This window comes from Myotis myotis, unplaced genomic scaffold (assembly GCF_014108235.1).
Source record: "Myotis myotis isolate mMyoMyo1 unplaced genomic scaffold, mMyoMyo1.p scaffold_m19_p_14, whole genome shotgun sequence".
Taxonomy (NCBI): Eukaryota; Metazoa; Chordata; class Mammalia; order Chiroptera; family Vespertilionidae; genus Myotis; species Myotis myotis.
Genome location: NW_023416318.1, coordinates 14,602,566 through 14,621,989, shown reverse-complemented (window position 1 = coordinate 14,621,989; position 19,424 = coordinate 14,602,566). Strand labels below are relative to the sequence as shown.

Genomic DNA, 19,424 nt, shown 5'->3' with positions numbered 1-19,424 from the left:
TCTCAAATGCTCAATGACACAGAGATGTGTTGGAGGCTGTCATCACATAATTAAAAACTGTGAGGTTATGAGGTTATTAATAATGATGTTTTAGAAAATGCTTCATGACAGATCTGTTTTTTGTCAAGGAACATAACAGTTTATAACACAACCTGCACACTATTTTTAAATTTAATTTAATTTTTATTTTTAAAATTTATCTTTATTGTTGAAAAATGTTCCCTTTTTTTCCCCCACTAACACCCTCCACTTAGCTCCCGCCCCCTCCCCAGGCCTTCTAGGCACTGTTGTCAGTGTCTATGGGTTATGAATATATGTATGTAAGTTTTTTCATTAATTTCTTCCTGCTCCCCCTCCTCCCCTCTGCTTCCTTCTGAAATACTTCAGTCTGTTGCATGCTTCAATGTCTCTGGGTCTATTTTGTTTGTAAGTTTATTTTGTTCATGAGATTCCACATATAAGTGAGATCTGGTACAACCACTATTTTTAAATTTTAAAACACATACATACGGGACTGAATGTACACATGGTAACTATAATAATATGGTACTGTGTGCTTAAAAACTTGCCGAGAGTAGAGTAGATTTTAAACATTCTCACCACACACACACAAAAAGGGTAATTGTTAACTATGTGAGGTGACAAGTGTGTTAATTATCTTGATCTTGGTAATCATTCTACAGTGTATATGTATATCTAATCATCACATTGTACACTTTAATCATATACAATTACACATGTCAATTATTTCTTAATAAAGTTAAAAGTGCATTATACATATATTACATATACAGATAAACAGAAAGAGTGAGAGAGATGGAAACCGAGAATGGGAAAAATTTTCATTACACATTAAATGGCAACAATGATTTTCATTTTCTTTATGCTCATATAAAGTTGCATAGACGTCTAAAATGGTAAAAATAACAATAAAAAGGTTGTTTAAAAACTCCTCCAATGACTGCCTCTTAGGATAGAGTCCAACTTCTCAGCCAGTGCCAGAGGCCCTGGCCCAGCGGCCCCTGCCACCTCTGCTGTCCCCTCCTCCATCCTTGTCCTGTAGCCACACACCATTCCTGGTACTTCCCTAAAAGGATTTATCATCTTAGCAGCGATCTGCTATTCCATCGGCCCAGCACATCCTCCTCCCACGCCCCACCTTGCCTCCTGCCCGGCTGCTCTCTCCCGGGTCCCCTGTCCCAGAAAGCCATCCCTGGCCACCCAAGCAGAATTCAGCCTTCCTGCTCTCACCCCGCCCTGTGCGTGCACTATTTTTGTACCTGGAACAGCACTACCGTTATGTTTACAGGCCTCGCTCATGAGTCATTTGAGGATTAGGTTCTTAATCATCCTTGTTTACTCAGCATCCAGCACAGTCCCGGATAAATGTTTATGGAGTGAGTGAATGAATGAATGAATAAATAAATGAATGTCTACTGAGCTGTAGGTTCACATACCGGCAGGACGTCTGTACTTAAGTGACCCTTAGGTCTCTAAACATAGCATTTCCCAAACTGAGCCCAGCATCTTCTACCTGGGGTACCTCGACAGCCCACCCCACTCCTCATTAGCAGCCCTCCACCTTGTGCCCTGCCCATCTCTGTGACTGGAGCCTCCAACACTCTGGGCTGCGGGCATGTCTCTTTCCTGCAGTAGAAATTCACTGGGGCTCGCAATCCTACCACCTGGGTGCTCTTGAGTTGTTTTCCCTTCTTTCCCTACACACGGCCACAGCCTCATCATCCCTGCCCCAGGGTAAAGTCAAAACTCTTTACCAAGGCTTACCAGGGATCCTGCCCTGGTCCAGCCCTGTCTGTCTCTCCAGCTTCATCTCTCCTCTATCTCAACTCTTTCATCCATTTCAGGAGCCACCTGATGAGTTCTTTTCTGCCTCTGTGCCTCTTGCATGCGATTTGTTTTGTCTGGAAGCCTTTTTCCAATCTTCTTGCCCCCATAACTTATTCATCAAGCTTTAATTTAAAAGACACTTCCTCCAGGAAGCCTTCCCTCATTCCTCAAGTCCCAAGTATGCCCCTCTGACATAAACTTCTATAGTTCCCTATAGTTCCCTCAACATAACTCTTCTCATGCTGTGTTTAACTATGTACTTAATTGTGCTTCTCTTTCAATAGACAGTAAGCTGAACGGGAGCAGAAGCCAAGACTGCTTGTTCATGAACGTGTCTAGCAAATTCAAGTCCTTCCTCAATAAATGATTAGCATTCAATAAGCAAATAGATGAATGAATTTTTGCTTTTGCTATTGCAGATGCTGATTGAAGCTTTGGGACCAGATAAGACATCTTGTTCTTCATTTTCTGGAGGAGAGGATGAGGGGAGCGGCGCTGCAGTGGGGAGCTGCCCTGTACCCCTAGCCAGGCAGCTGACTGACCCATCCTGTGGCGTTATGGGGGCTCTTCAAGAGGGAAGGCTGCTGTGTTAGGCCTTCCCAGGGGTGCCTTTCTTCCGATCGCCTTTTCCAAGTACTCACAACCAACTTCCCCCTCAGTCATGAGTTTTTCCAAGACTTACAGGAACCCACCCTAAACAGTAAAGGAAGTTCCCTATATGTTTCTAAGTGCTGCTTCACAATATTGTCAGAGTTCCTGAGTTAAAGGTCCCAGGACTGAAACTTTGGATAGTGAAGATGCTGCTGGGGCTCAGGGTAGCTATCTACTACCCCAACCCAAGTCAGGGCAGTTGTGTTTCTGTCTGGCAGGTACTAATGCGGGGGGGAGGGAGAGGTGCGCTTCACAGTCTCCAGTTGGCTGAGTCAGGTTCGGAGGAGTCCACAGCCCTGGGGAGACCAGAGGGTAGCTGGGTAAAGTGGATTGGTGTGATGGGTTGGAGTTTTGATCAGCAAATAAATATTCCCTGCCTTCTCCTTCTCCCATCTCCTCAGGGAGGGTGTACTTCCTGCCTCCCTGACTTTGGGCTTGACCATATGATGTGAGTTAGCCACTGGAATATGAGCAGACATGCTGTGACCAGAGGCTTTAAGTATACTTGTGTGGTTCTTCCCTCTTACGCTCCTTTCATTCACAATGAGAAGAATATGCCTCAGATCACCACTCTTTCTTCAGCCTGGTCCCCGAAATAGAAGTTTCAGATATGTCTAGTTTGAGATGGCAGAGATATGTATGAGATGGCAGAGATAAGTATGATCTGGGGTCCAGGGGAGGGTCTGGCTGGAAATCTATACTGGAGTCATCAGACAGTGACATTTAGAGCTTTGAGACAGATGGATTCATCATGGTGTGGGTGTGGATGGAAACGAAGCCCACCGAATCTTAGTTTCCTTCAATATTTAGAGGCCAGAGAGATGAGAAGAAAGCAGCAAAGAAACAGAGCTGGAGCAACCAGAAAGGCAGGCAGACAACCAGGCCAGGAAAAGTCTTGGGAGCCAAGAAGAAGGAGGCTCAGAGTTGGAGACAAGGATCAAATGTGTCCAAAGCTGACAAGTCAGTGAGATGACATGGAGAAATGACCAGTGGGTTTACTGACAGCCATCTCATCGATGCCCTTGATAGGAGTATATCCTGTGGAGTTACGGGGGCAAACACATCAACGGAGGGCATTCGAAGAGAATAATAGCAGAGACATTTGCAAGTGTAGACAATTCATACCAAAGCTTTGCTGAGAAACAAAGGAGAGAAACGGAGCTGTCCGAGAGGAAACTGGCACCAAGGGAGGCGTGTTTAAATGACGGGTTAAAAAATAACAAGCTTGAATGCTTACAGGAATGATCCAGGAGAAAGAAGAAATTGATGATGCTGTAGAGATGGAGGTGTGATGACAGTTGGTTCACCCACGGTGACCGGGAGAAGGCTGAGTGTGTGGGCCTACATGCAGGGGGGGTGGCAGCCTGCAGACATCCTCTTCCAGTTGCAACAACTTTCTCAATGAAACTGGAAGCCAGGTCACCAACAAAATAGTGAGCTCATGGGAGGTGAAGAAGAAAGTATGATGGAGTCTTCTAGGAGAGTCCAAGAATGAATGGACTACGATGTGTAGCTTGCATGTTAGCCAGCAGTGACTCTGTTACCTGCTATCTAATAAGGCCCCACGCCAGCCCTATGAAGCAGCCCTATTATTTGCCTCATTTACACTTGAGGAAATTAAAGCACAGAGTGGTCAAGAAACTTGTCCTTCATCACACAGTAAGAAAGTGGGAGAGCCAAGATTTGAACACAGGTGGTCTGGCTCTGGGGCCACATACTTAAAGACTAGGTTAGCGTGACTCAGTTAAGCCTATAAAGCCTGTCACGGAACTGAGCTAAAGAGAATTAGGGTTGACATAACATTTGTGGTGCAACCACTGTGTGTCGAGTTCTGTGCTAGGTGCCTTCGCTGTTCCGTGCAGTCACGGTTATCATCAACCCATTTTACCACTGAGGACACTGAGGCCCAGAGAGATTCAGCCACTTGTTAAAAGCTGCAGAGCTAGGAAGTGGAAGAACTGAGTTTTGACCTCATGTTGATCTGATTCCCAAACCCACACCCTGCACAGAATGCCAAAGAACCATTATAACATGTGCGAGGGTCTCCCCATTGAAAGCCAACCTACTAGCTACATACGTGAGAACCCTCCCTAGATCAGGCTGAGGTCACTTGGCACCTTTATCCTGAGCAGGTGGAGAACTTACCATGTGGTCCGTAGAGCAGGAAACATGTCAAGGAAGGTAGGTTTGGGGGGATGCTGCTTGTCTGACTGATCATTTTTGGATGCCTCATCCATGTGGTGAGGAGGAGAGCTTAGAGGTAGATGGCGAGAGTCTTGGAATGTTCTTTTTCTTGTAATCAAAGCTCTAGCCTTCTAGCATAAGAGCATTCATTGAACTTATGCAAGCATTTCCAAAAAACCTCTTCTTAAGAAAGAGTGTTCAGAATGTATCATCTACACGGAGCAGCCACCACTTCCTCAAATGCAAGGAAGCAGACAGTTAACAAAAAAAAAAAAAAAAAAAAAAAAAAAAAAAAGCCGAGAGGCAGCAGCGTTGTTTATGAGGACCACGCCTCAGAGAGGCCTGAGATTCTCTCAACCAGGGGCCTTGCTTCCCACGACACAGAGCGAAGTGGCAACTGGGATATTTCTGGTAAAACTGAAAGCAAGAGAAGCAGGGTGCACACTTCACGAGATACCAGCCCCTGGGGGCTGTGGGTGGGGTTTGGTGGGGGTTTGGGTGCCATCCCCCAAGTCACAGATGATTGGACCTTTCATCCGAGAGAGAGGAGGACACACGCTGGCAAATCAACCTCAAACCCAAGACCGCCCGTGAAGCAATCTGAAAGGAGAAAACACACGCGCCAGCCACAGCCACAGGGAAAGCTTGGAAAGGCCGGCTGAACCAAGGCAGACTCACCGCTTCAGCAGCTGCTCACCAGAACCGGAAGCAAAATGTCCCTGAAATTGCCAAGAAACTGGGATTTCAACCTGAAAGGAGAGGCTGGGAAAATAGGTACGGTCCGTGTCTTTTTGCTGCCTTCGTGGCTCTTCTACTTGAGCCCCCACCATTTGCATGTTGGTCTGCAGGGAGAATAGCTTACCTAAAAATGGGCCTTGGCAAATCTGGGTTTGGAGGGAGATTTGCATTCAAGTTGATAGGTTGGCTCAAAGTTTCCAAATGCCGAGAGGGGCTTCTCTTTTGTTAGGAGGTGGCCGTGGAATGGAGCTCCCTGGTGTGTGGGATCTGGGTCACTTTGGATGGGTTAAAGCTACCGATCGCACACAAAACTGTAAGTTTTTCTCTATCATGGAAGGATTATTCCCCTCCTGTGTGGACACATCCATATTTGGAGTGGGTTTTGGTCCGAGCCCAGATTGTGGTCTTTGAAGTGCTTGCTCTGCGATCAAAGTCAAGGTAGCCTGTTCCATGAGTCCACCGGGTCTCTAGGCCCTCGCGGCAGGCTCGGGGCTGAGGTGCGGCTGAGCCTTGCAGCAAAAGGAAACGAGGTAGACAAGACAGCAACATGGAGACATGTGAAGGGATAATAAAGATAAGTTTAGTTAAAGGGACAGGATGGAAGGGAATTCTGAGATGGAGAAGTTGAAAAAGAGCGATGCATTTTAGATTAATTATCTTAAGGGACGCTGGCATGTTTTCTGAATTCTCTGACCCTTAAACCACTCCTCTTCTCATTAATTAATGACACCCTAACTTCCATCTGTTATATAACTATTATTATGTGTTTCTCTATATGCGTTTCTTCTACTATTAAATTGATCACAGTAATTTAGGTAGAGCAGTTGGGCCAAAAATGATTCCTTGTGTTTTATTCTTCTACCCATATGGTGAGAGAACTTCCTTGATATTAGACAAGTGTTAAGGTGTTTCTAACAGCTTGGAACAAACATTAGATTTGGGCTTCTAATCGTGGTTAACGTGTTGCTAAAATAAGTGATCCATTGCAAAGTCACATAATGGAATGTTAATCTATAGGTCCGAGAAAGGATTTGAAAGAAAATTGAGAGAAGCCATTTATCTTGGTAACCAGGAAGGTTAATCCTAATCAAGCCAGGAGTCATGTCATGCCGATGTCAGTTCAGAGAGTCGCTAGCATGTATGTCTTACATCAGCAAGAGATTCTTCTCCTAACCAATGTATTTGGTTGACTTACATTCTGTTACATGTCATAAACATTTGTTTTTAGAAGTAAAACTTCTATGGTTCTGTTCCATTTGGGTGTCCTGCTTCTGGTTACATGAGGTCATTCTACCCTTTCACCATCTGTGTTTGACAGGTCTTACTCGCCTTCTGTTTAAAAATGGGAAATGTGAGACAAGGAATGATTAGATGATTAAAGAGTTACATTTTTTTTTTCAGGGTTATAGAAAATTACATTAGCTCTCAGGTCTGCATATTCTCAGGCCTGGGATTAGGTTGGGTAGATTTTATGTTTTCTACCAATGTTCCTTAAATCATGGTCCCATGGGTAGCCTGTATCATAGTCACATAAAGTGTTTGCTCAAAATGAAGATTCCTGGGCACCATCCTGACTTGTGAACTCAGAATCTCCGGAGGGAGGCCCAAGCATCTGCAGTTTAACAAGCACTCACCTCTCCATCCCACCGGATGAGGTCTTGCTGTAGGGGCTATGGTTGAAGTTAGAAGATTCTGAGAGTTACCTTTCATCTAGAATAGAGCACCGTGCCTGGTCCTAGAGGATGTTTGTTGACCGAATCAATGACTGATTACCAGCAGAAGATATCGTTTAGTACTAGTTAATAAAACATAATTATATAATGAAATATAAAGTAGCGCTTGTCATTATCCAGGCCATTTATAAGTTTGTCATCCCTAGAGACTGGACTGCAGTCGGAATACCTTTCATGAGTGTCCCATCAACGAGAATTCAGATTATAGGCTGAGGCCTCCAAGGGGAGAGAGTCCCTGAATCATAGGACCTCCAATCCCCTCTCCAGAGCCCTGTGTCCAGGTGGGGCAAGAGTAGGTATACAGTTGTGAGTATGTGAAGCACAGAGTTTATTCTTGGATTATTATTTATTGTATTATTTTCCATACGAACAACTACAAACCTACCTACTTTCGCCCCACCCTGTATGTCAAAGAAACTCGCCTCTATTAAGAAGATGTGTGGAGCTGGGAATCATGTCAGGGAAGCCAATGGCCTGTGGTTTTTCCAGCATGGCCTAGTGCAGGGTAGATCAGGGTTTCTCAACCTGGACACTACGGGTATTTTGGTCTGGGTAGTTCTTAGTGATGGGGGCTGATCTGTGCATTATAACACAATAGCAGCATCGTTGGCTTCCACCCAGTGGATGATAATAGCACCTCTTACCCCCTACCACCACCGGTTGTGACAACCAGACGCGTCTCCAGACATGGCCAGACGTCTAGGGAGGGACACCTTCCCTAGCTGAGAACCACTGGAGGAGATGATCACCAAAACAGTGTGACTTTAAGGTCACTTGGGGCTGGAAGCCAGATATTACCTCGTGAGTCACTGTCCAGGTAAATTTTCAAGAGGCTCTTAGCAAGATAGAGCTTCAGGGGCAAGGGCAGTAGCCCGTAGAAGATGCCAGGTTCTGCACTTGCTTAGGAAAACAGCAAGAAACGGATTCATTATGTGGCCCAGAAAGGGGCCCCAGGCTTTTCTTTTTTTTGGTGATCTGTGCTTCCAGTTTCCCCTAAATCTTGTGGGTGCTGAGCCAGGGCTGCCGTGAAAGTGAAAGTGTCTGAGAGTGGGGGAGGGACTCTCCACTGGACTCCCATCTCAGAGATCGGGGGAGGGCCTGCTGGATGGGAGAGCTTCCCGGAGACGACCACCGTGGACCTGACATGGGTGGGAGGAACTGACCTTGGCTCCCCTGCCTGTGACCCATGGATCTTGGTGGAGGCTGGAAGAAAGGGAAATGCAGAACCAACAAACTTCACTTGAGGCGGCTCCCAGGGCACACATTTCTTCTTTTGCTTCTCGATCATTCATTTTAGTCCAACAATGAAAATCGTGACAACCTTCCACTGCTTTCTCACATTGTTACTCAAAACTCTTACTCTTTCACATGTCTTCCTAATCCATTGTATGCCCTGCAGGGTGGGTTGCGGGACTTAGCATCCTTTCTTGCACTGTCCGGGGGGTCTGACATCCAGTGCTTGGCATGTAGGCGCTCTATTGAGAGGGTATTGACCACACAGGGAAAGCCCCTGCTGCCCTGTGGTTTGGGAGTGTTTAGTTGGAAGATTGCTGGGTGAATGTCAGGACCACCCACATTGTATCCAGTCACAGGCACATATTTTTTTTCTTCTTCTTCTTTTTTCTCAGTTCCCCCAGCCAAAGTAGGGCAGAACAGGCCCTAGAGTGCATGTGACTCTGAGATATGTAATGAAAGTGACTATGAGGGGGGTTGTTTAAACTTCTCTTCCCTCTGAAATTTAATGTTGAAAAAAATTATTCAGAAACAAAAAAAATCATTATTCTAGTCTCCAAAAGGTAAAGTGAATAATGACAACAGTGGTGGGTTTTTCTCCACTTAATTTTTTTCCATCTGATAAATTATAATTTGTCTGTTATTGGGTCTAGTTCTGTCCCTTAGAAAATCAGAGTAAAGGGAATGAAAACTTTTGTACTTAAGACCTTCATAACTAGAGCAATTTATAAAACCATATGGCTTTATTCAATGCAGGTTATTATTCTTATTTAAAGAAGTCTTATTTGAAAGTGTGCTTTTAGATAGATGCATCGATAGATACACAGATATACAGAGGTAGAATTAAATATATAAAGCAGTACTATGAATCAATAAAAAATGACAAAAAATTAACAAACAACATGAATTGATATTTTTCAGAATAGGAATCATATATAATAAAAGCCTAATATGCTAAGTGTCCAGTCATCCAGTTGGCCATTCAACCAATCAAAATGTAATATGCTAATGATATGCTAAGGCCACTCAACTGCTTGCTATGACATGCACTAACTACCAGGGGGCAAATGCTCCGACCAGTAGTTTAGCTTGCTGCTGGGGTCTGGCCAATCAGGACTGAGTGAGATGGGCCAGACATGCCCTGGAGCCCAGTCCCTCCCCTGCTGAACAACCTTCCGTGTCCCTCCCCAGCCCCATCCTGCACTGGTGGGGTCCCTCGACCTGGTCTGCACCCTCTCGCAATCTGGGACCGCTCAGGGGATGTTGGAGAGCCAGTTTTGGCCCAATCCCACAGGCCAGGCCAAGGGACCCCACTGGTGCATTAATTCGTGCACCAGGCCTCTAGTAATACAATAAACATGGAACTATTCCACCCAGCCTATAGTGAGCTGGTTGGTTTGGCTTTCAGCATTGTGAAACTTACAATGTGCTAACCTGGTTTGGCCTGGGTTCTGGACCAAATGTTGTCCATTTGCTGTGGCCGAAGCCTCTGCACTCTGAGCAGCTCCCGGTCCCTGATGGATAAAGGTCTCCACACGTGCAAGCAGCGCCCAGGACAAGACCATGCCTTCCTCAGATAGTGAACACGGACACAGAGGAGCTCCTCTTAAGGTCCATACCTGTTTTATTCCTGTTCAAGTAAAAATGCCTGTCCCTATGTTGTCACTGACTTACCTTTAGGCATAAACTAAGTTCTTTCCAAAAGGCACATGCCTCTGACTGCCCAGGTTGAGAGCCTCCTGGCCACCTGGGGGACAGGGACTGATGTTACTCTAAGCATCAGGAGAGAGAGGGCCAACTTGAGTGATGACAGGAAGTCAAAATCCTGTTTGCTGATCCCTCATGGACAAAGTACAGATACACTTGGGTTGGCAGAGGTGAGCTCAGTGGCTGTCAGTGCATGTATCTCTGATAAAGAGTCTAGAGCAGCCATGGGCAAACTATGGCCCGCGGGCCGGATCCGGCCCATTTGAAATGAATAAAACTAAAAAAAAAAGACCGCACCCTTTTATGTAATGATGTTTACTTTGAATTTATATTAGTTCACACAAACACTCCATCCATGCTTTTGTTCCGGCCCTCCGGTCCAGTTTAAGAACCCATTGTGGCCCTCGAGTCAAAAAGTTTGCCCACCCTGGTCTAGAGTGAGGATGTGGCATGGTCCTGGCCTGGGATACACAGCTGTAAGTGCCTCCCAGACATGGTAGTCTGCCGTCTCTGGTCTAGTTTATAAAGCATGTGCACAGAGTGTCTATTGGGAGAACTATGGAGACACCACCCGTCCCCTTTAGAGCTGGAGCATGGCCCTTCGAGTAGCCAGTGCCTTCTATGGGGGTTGAAAGATCCAAGCACTAACCGAGAAGAGCAAGTTGGTGATGGTGGTTCCTTCACACACTTGAAAGAAAAGAAGTGTAACCTCTCACGGGGCAGCACTGTGCTTGGCTAATTGGATACAAGAGAAGGGAGTGTGTGAAGAGCTGAAGTGAAACCCAGCTGTGGCTACAGCAAGTGAGACAGCAGGGCAGTGTGGAGAGCCAGGAAAATACCATGGGAGCCCAGGTCAATCAGAGTGATTCCATCCAGGGGATGGTCCGTAAATTTTGTAGACTCCCCAGAGGGGAACTGAGATATGGAAGTTACAAAGAGAGAAAATACATTTCTTGTCTTATGCTTTACTCATCACCATTTTTCTCCTTGTAAACTTTTTTTCCCCTCTTTGGACACTATTTAGAAAACAAAAAATCATCTTACAAACAAAAAAGCATTCCTGCTCTCTGTTTCTGCAGGGCTCATTGGCTAGTAGGGGCACAGATGAGGAGACAACTTATAAGACATCTAAACAAGCACTGGGCTGAGAGCAGCCGTGGGAGCCGCAGGACGGAGCCTATGAACAGGAGCTGGTCCTGCCACCATTCTTCCCATCACGGCCATTTCTTTTCTTTAAGATTTAGATTTGCATGTTCTTCAGTGAATCTAGGATTTGCCATTTTTCTCACACTGGTTTTCCTGTACACAGTCTCTGTTTCTCCAGAGAAGAAAAAACTTTGTAACTTTGTATAGCTCCTCCTTGTGGAGGGATTAAACCGGAAGTCCTAAGCCCTGGCCTTGCTCACCCTCCCACCTGTCTCTTCCCACACCAGCCCCCGCAGGCACACACACTCTCACATGCCAGACCTCAGACACTTATCTCTTTCAGTTCTCTGTTCTTTCTCATCTGCCTGGAGCCCTCTCTACTCGAGGCTCCCCTACGACCACCCAATTCCTCCCTGTGATTTAGCCACAAGTGTGGACATCTTGTCCTCTGGGAGTCCCTAAATCTGCAAATCACTGGAAGGAGAGTATCATACTCCTTCCTCAAGCTGTTTAAACAGAGAGGCTCATAACTTTAGATACTGTGGGCTTCCTTTGAGGTGAGCTCAATGAACGCCCCTGAACTTGCATGATATGAGTCGACCCCACCAACAGATGGCTTGGTTTTCAACAAAGAAGTCTGTCCTTAATCAGTAATATCTAACACCAGTGCTCTCGGCCTTTTCTGGAGAGAATAAACTCGAATAGCCTGGAAAAAGCTGCACTGACAAGATTGTCTAAGGCACTGAACTGCCCATTGGCTCTTCCTGATGGGAGTGTGGGAGGGGAGGAGGCTGTGGGCTACAGAAAAGAGAGCCTGAGCTTGGGACCCTTCTGCGATTTTTCAGTGAATCCCAAGGGCAAGTTGCTTAGCATAATTATTGAATAGAATTCATAACACGTATGTTGAGAGGAAGAAAATATTTCATGCCCATAACATACATTAGGCGTTCAGCAAACATGTGTTTCCTTTTGAAAAGATAATCTCATTTCCAACCTCAGATCAAACTACAGTATCTTGATACCCTCACAGTATGGGTGCACTGAGTTATGCTTTAATGTTTCACCCTCATTTTTTAACCATTACTGCAATTAGTGATTTCACGGAATTTGTTTCTGAGTGATCTGTGAACATGGGAGCAAGGAATGGACAATGCCAGCCACTCTCCTATGTGTGACTTGATGTGAGAAAATTTGTTGAGAATTGAGTGCTCAGAAGTACTGTGTCCTTTGAGGGACTGCCATGCTTCCTCCTTTATGGTAAGACAGTTGTGCAATTTATTGTGTTTCTTATTTTGTCTTGGCTCCCAGGAAACTCAGAGTTAAATGGAAGCTCAGAGCTAAATTGACGCTCAATCACAATATATTTTCCTTTGTCTTTGAAATATATTTATGTCTTGATTGTAAATAAAATTTCTATTTAAATATGAAAGCCCCATTACATCTTTTACTTTAAGAAGAGCATGGAAGTATAGGCATATCGGTAGCGACAACTCCTCAGATATCCTGTGGGTAGATGTCATACTTATTAGTAGCAACTAGACATTACAATTTTCAGTTCATAAATCAAAACACGGTGCTCTGAGCACTCATATTCTTTCCCTGGAGTTGCATAAAACAATGGTATCTTTAGTCCATTGAGACTGAGCATTCCATTCATTCATTCATTTATTCATAAAGCATCTCTTTGCTCACCTCTATATGATAGGCCCATTTCAAGGAGCATCTTCAATAGTGGACTGTTCATTCTGACAGCACCCCCTCACTCACACCTCTATCTTTCCAAAGAAAAAGTGTTTTTCAACTTTGGTGCCTCCACATATTCCCCATAAGCTGTGAGGTGTCTGGCACCAGAACTGTGACTAACTCAGGTGACAACTGCTTCACTCCCTTGTTTCCTCCCTCAGCTGCCCATCCCCCCTCCCCAAATGTGCACACGTAGATCTTAGTTCCAGAGGGGGCTGGCGATACTCTACTGCTGGGTCTCTGGCCTATGGCTTGTGAACCATTTATATGCTTCCTTGTTGGTTTGGGAGTTTCAAAGTGAAAGAAGAAGTGCTACAGTAGAAAGATTTTGAGACAGATGCAGAATATTTCCTCAATATTTTAAAATAATGTTATAAATTTAACAAAAAGAGTTTTCTGACAAAGTCTGAACTAGCTACAATAAAATGAGACAGTTACACATAATATGGTATTAGAAAGCTAGCTTTGGAGTCAAACTGCCTAAATTTGAATCCCACTATCACTAATCACTAGCTAGGTGACCTTCATCTTTAGCTTCTTCATCTGGAAAATGGGCACATCTGAAATATGGATATTGTGAGGATTAAAGGAGATGATCTCTGTCAAACACTTCCTATAAAAACACCATTGGTATGTGTTTCATTAACATCAGTTGTCATCATAGCACCACTATGGGCCTTGCTACGATGCAGGCATGATATTAGCTCCTCCTACCTAAGTCATTGGTGAAAGCCACAGCCAACAGTGCTAGAGCTTGGCTTGTCTTACTCCAGTTTAGTTCTTTCTTTTCTTTAGAGATATAGTGTTTACAACATCTGCTGATCCACTTTCCTGGCCCACAGCCGCCCTGCTGGTCTGTGGTTGATGGGCCATGTCTTGCTTCTACTGCTTTTACCTCTACTGTTTGAATGTGCCGGCCTTAATGCATACGACTGTATCAATCATATTTATGGAGCTATATCAGTTTTCTCCTTGTTTTTCTTTCTTCTCTCTCTGTCTCTATTTTTTTTTTTTTTGGCCATTTCATTCCCAAGTTAGTAAAGCGCCTGAGCTGTGACTCTCCAATAGAGTAATGAGGGGCTCCTGTAAGTTCCCTGAGGAATGCTGGCCGTAGAGACGCCACGGTCTCTGAGCTATTGCGGCGGGAGCAGTTCCTCCAGCTTCCCTTCCTTTGGGTAGGAAAAGTGACTGTGGGCTGTGCGCCGCCTGGAAGACCCTCCATTCCTGAGCAGCGGCTTCCTCCAGAGCTGCTTTTTCCCTGCTGTCCCGTGGACCTCTGACCGCTGCAGTGAAGCTGAATGTTGTTTGTCTGGGTCTCCCTGGCGCCACGGTTTAATGTCTGTGATCACTTACATGTGGGTTACAGCAGCAGCCGCTGACTTGTTTTTCTGATTTACTGTAAGAGTCCTGCACGTGGCCTACTCTTCATTTCCAGGCCCTTATTTTTAGATATAATTGTGAGAAAACAGCAGGACTTTCAAAATGAGACTTTCGTTTCCTTGGCCCCAGTTTCTGCTGTTGCTACTCAAGGGTTCTTGTGAGTGTATTCTTCCTCTCTCACTATCCTCTGGACAGGGGTCCTCAAACTATGGCCCGCGGGCCACATGCGGCCCGCCGAAAACATTTATCCGGCCCGCCGGGTGTTTTTTGCCGCCGCTGCCTGTCCTGCTTAGCAGCGGACTGTCCCGGGCCCGCAGTGCGCATGTGTGGAATGTCTGAGGGACAGTGAACTGGCCCCCTGTTTAAAAAGTTTGAGGACCTCCGCCTGGAACTTAGTCTCTTCACTTGGTCATTTAGAACCCAGAAATCCACAGCCGGTGGGTGAGAAATCGCACCACCCCACAATTATGATAATAATAGGTACAGAGCACAGCTGTCACCTCAGGGCTCAGCCAGGGTCCTTGTGCTCCGTTCTGAGACCACCCTGCCTTCCCTTCATGTGGCGCTGATCCCGTTCTGAGCCATTCTCAGTCTCCGTCTCAGGGTGACCAGCCATTCCAGTTTGTCTCAGAGTCAGAGGTTTCCACGATATGAGACACTCAGTATAAAAACCAGTATCTTGAGAAAATAATGCCATCATTGTGATAGGTGTATATCTACTGAATTAAATTTCCAGTGAGGTCACACAGTTTAAGGTGAAAAAAAAAAGAGTGCAATTATGGGGAAACTTTAAAACCTTATATTGTGGTGTGTGTTTTCCAACCCCAAGTCAGAAGTTCTTTCTTTTCAGATATATAGATATAGATATAGATATAGATATAGATATAGATATAGATATAGATATAGATATAGATATAGATATAGATATAGATAGATATATAGATATATAGATATATATAAATATATATAAATAATTGATTTCAGAGAGGAAGGGAGAGGGAAATAGAAACACCAATGATGAGATAGAATCATTGATTGCATTGATTGGCTGCCTCCTGCATACCCACACTGAGGATCGAGGCCACAACCTGGGCTTGTGCTCTGACCAGGAATTGAACTGTGATCTTACGGTTCATAGGTCAACGCTCAATCATTGAGCCACACTGGCTGAGCCAGAAGTCCTTTCAAATTCGTTCTTTAGCCTACCTGAATCTGCCATGTTAATGACAGACTGAATCTGTGCTTATGACATTTTTCATTCTTGTTCATACTGGAAGGATTGGGAGCCACACCTGTCAGTCACATGGCAGGGAATTTCTTTTCAGAATCACACAAAACCCCCTGCCCTGTGGAATCTATATCTGACTCCTAGGTTTGCCATTCTGCTTTCTGGATTTCTTTTTTCAACTCTACCACTCCCTCCCCATCACCATGGCCACCACCACTCAGCTCCTCCTGGAAGACTTCCTGGATTGCCCAGGTAGAATTAATCTCTCCTTCTTCTGTGGAATTATGCCATGTGGCTCGTTTTCCTTCCACTCTGATGGACACATTTATCAAACACCTACTGTACACTGGGCACTGTACTAATGTAAGAAGATTAAAAAGATCAAGCTCTTAACCTCAAGCAGCTCACAGTCTCATTGAAGAGATGCTCAGAGGGAAGTGGAGCTCTCCCACTGAAGATAATCAATTCCTAAGTGACACCATTGCAATTATGACACTTAAGAAGCTGACACAGGGTTTGTTCTGTAACTAAAGTTTTTATTTATTTATTTATTTTTTGCCTCCCGGGAGCTATAGCCTCTAAATATATACAAGAGGCAAGTTTTAATTTGTTTTTTTAAATCTTTAAATTCTTTATTAGTTAAGGAATTACAAATGTGTCATCATCCCCCCCATTAACTCCCATCCTGCCCCCCACCCCACTCATGCTCTCATCCCCTGTTGTCCATGTCCATTGGTTTGGCTTATTTGCATGCATACAAGTCCTTTGGTTGATCTCTTCCCCTTAACCCCACCCTCCCCTACTTTCCCTCTGGGGATTAATAGTCTGATTGCTGTTTCTCTGTCTTTGGATCTGACCCTATTCATCAGTCTATGTTGTTCTCTATATTCCACAAATGACTGAGATCATGTGGTATTTATCTTTCTCTGACTGGCTTATTTCACTTAATTCAAGTCTACCAAAAAACACATTGTCAATCTTAGATTGCTATTCTGCTTAATGGCCAATAGAGGGCGGCCACAGACAATGTACGGTAGTTGTATGACTACTGATCAACTTGGTTTGTTTCCAGAAAGTCCTGGATTTAACCAGTCTCTGGCCAGCACAAAGTTATCCCATATCTCATCCTTCTGTGGCCTGAAATGCCCAGGGTTATAATGAAAGTGAGTGATGATTTAGTCATCTTTGTGTCTTTACAGATAAAAAGTGGGGTTCCAGATAAAAAGTGTTTCTTGAATGGAGACACACCCCTCCCCCTCAACTCCACTTAGCTAAGAAGCCAAACCTGAGTGTAGGGGGATGGGATGTCCTTAAGAACACCCCCCTTGAAGTCAGATAAACCTGGATTTGATTTCCAGCTCAGCCTTTAATCACCTCTTTGAATTTGGGAAAGTAATTAATCTCTCTGTGCCTCAGTTTTCTCATCTGAAAAACAAGTAGTCCTGCCACTTTATAACATTGTTATAAGAATCAAGTAATGTGTGTACAAGTCACTTAGCATAGTGCCGGGCCATCAATTGTTGTTTTATTATTGGTAGTATTTCTCCTTTAATGGCCCCATCTCCAGTAATACGACCTCCAACCAGCTCGGCCACTCATACTCATAAGTAAACCATGTCATCTCTATAATTGTACCATCTCTGAAATCTTGTTTTCAGGCTTCCCACGCTGTGACTGCCACACCCTATGAGCCCAGCTCACCCACTCAGCAATTCTCTGATCTCAACGAGCTACTGCTCCCATGGTTCTGTGACTTTTTTACTACCAGTCATCCATTACATCCCCTTTAGTGTAGATTCCTAATTCCGGCATTGTAGAAATACTGAATAAACACCCTCAAATCTCCTGCCCCTCTCTCCTGCTGTCTAACCAGATGGAAAAACCCCTAAACCTGTTTAAACAATGGTCCACCTTCTCAGTGCCTGTACCTGGGCAGCTGAGCATGGCTGGGGAACATGAGATAAACGATTCACCTGGACTCACTTAAATTTGTGACAGAATATATTAGGTAGACAAGCATACTATGCCTACCTAGTAAATTTACTTTCCTTTTCCCCAATACTTATTTTTCTCTCTCTCCTCAAGACCTTACCACCTCCTCCCACCAACACTCTCACTTTCATATTTCATAAAGAAAACATATGTTCAACTGAATGGGAACCCCCTCATTTTACTGCCACCAAGTGCTTTCACCTACCCATATCTTCACCTCCAGTACTACCCTTAGCCCTGGGCAGTGAGGGCCCCCATCCAGAGACCCAGATCTTACAGGGTCCAGCTTCTGCTCTATTCCTCCTCACGGGGTGAGGTGTCTGGCCAGGGGAACGTGCCCACATGTAGCCTGGATCCTGCTTGCCTTCTAGACCACTTGGGACTGTGACATGCCCTGTTGGCCAGAGCTGTTCCCAGGGCCCACACAAATGTTTCACTGGGTCCCTCTAAATTCTTCTCTTTAACAAATTCTTTTCTTCAACATCTTTAGTATCCAGGGAGCTCCTAACTCTGGTGCAAGGCAGCTTTACTCAATAAATACAAATACTAAGCTTCTACATCAGTGTTGTCATATGGTCAGTTGGTATGAGTGGGTAGCTGAGATAAGTGGTGAGGAGCAGCATGGAAAGGGGGAAATAAGGAAAGACAAAACGAGTAAGACAGAGGCACCCAGATGGAAGGATCTGGTAAAAGGAGAAGGGAAAAGTGGAGAGTGTGAGGTGAGCGGAAGAGAGAAGCCTCCATATGGTTGAGTGGGAAAACACCCCATGGGTTCCCTAGTCTACAGTCTTTTTCTGATCCAGTCTTCCTGGCTGGGGCCAATAGGATGCTGACCCCTAAGTGAGAAATTCCTAGAATTGCTTCTTGTTTCTGAAATGCAGGTTCTAGCCAGCCACGTGACTGCATCCTGTTCCTTGATGTGTAAATAAAGCTGCCCATGGCCACCAGATGGCAGCACATCAGCCAGAGCTGGGGTGGTTTGGTTGGGGCAGCCAGACTTCTGGAGCGGCCACTGGCAAGCTGAGCTGGTTCATGCCACCATTTCATCAGCTTCAAAATAATTTGACGTGTGTGTACAGTGGATGATTGCATTTGGGACTCTGCTTATTGTGTTGGGCAGTGATTTACTGCACTTTCTATGATCTCACTTGGTTCCACATCCTCTCAGATCAAAGGGGGTAAAACTTGGACCTGCCAAAAAGAAGAAAAAGTTATTAACGTGCATGAAATCAGCCATGCAAATTGTGGAACATAGTCATGGTTTTGTTTGTTCTGTAGCAGTGTAAAGATTGCAAACTGTTCTGCAAGATCAGAAGGGGGGAAACGACAGATTAGTAATTCCTTTTCAAGGAGAGACCTGCTATTTCTCCTTCCAGATGACCTGAGGCCCATGGCCCTTTGTTTAGCAGTAGGTTTCTAGAAGAGAGGTGGCGCTATTGTCACTTTTGGGGTGAATATAACAGGGCTCCTTGGGGCTGTTTCACCAGCTCTTGCTCTCAGAGGGCTCCCAGTCTCCAAGGGTGGCCACAGGCGTGACCTTTGTAACCTTGACACTTTGGACAGTGTTGACTGGAGCAGGGTGGGCAGCTGACTCAAGATGCAGCTATCTTGTTTTCTCTCAGTCTGAAGTCCATAGAGAATGGGTGTTTGGAACTGAGCCCTGCAAGCTGCAGGGCACTAACAGGATGGCCCTTGAGCTCTGGTAAGAGCTCATCACTAGCGAAATCTACCTTGATTTTTACTCCTCTGAAGCCATGCCATTTTTCTCAACATTTCTTAGCTTTTTTGAAATAATATGCTATACTTAAATAATTGTACACACATGCACATGCATTATCTAT

The 19,424-nt window shown here is 44.9% G+C and overlaps 1 protein-coding gene across 2 annotated transcripts in view; it reads left to right on the top strand.

Annotated features, from left to right (window-relative positions):
• The first annotated feature begins 5,003 nt into the window (after positions 1-5,003).
• The window catches only part of ARHGAP25 (Rho GTPase activating protein 25), a 76,532-nt gene continuing 62,111 nt past the window's right edge, over positions 5,004-19,424 (top strand). The window contains exon 1 of one of the 2 annotated variants that reach the window (XM_036334289.1): positions 5,004-5,457. In XM_036334289.1, coding sequence (XP_036190182.1) covers positions 5,397-5,457 — 61 coding nt within the window. In that variant the 5' untranslated portion in view covers positions 5,004-5,396. The remainder of the gene's footprint in view (positions 5,458-19,424) is intronic. The other variant, XM_036334288.1, reaches the window with a different exon arrangement.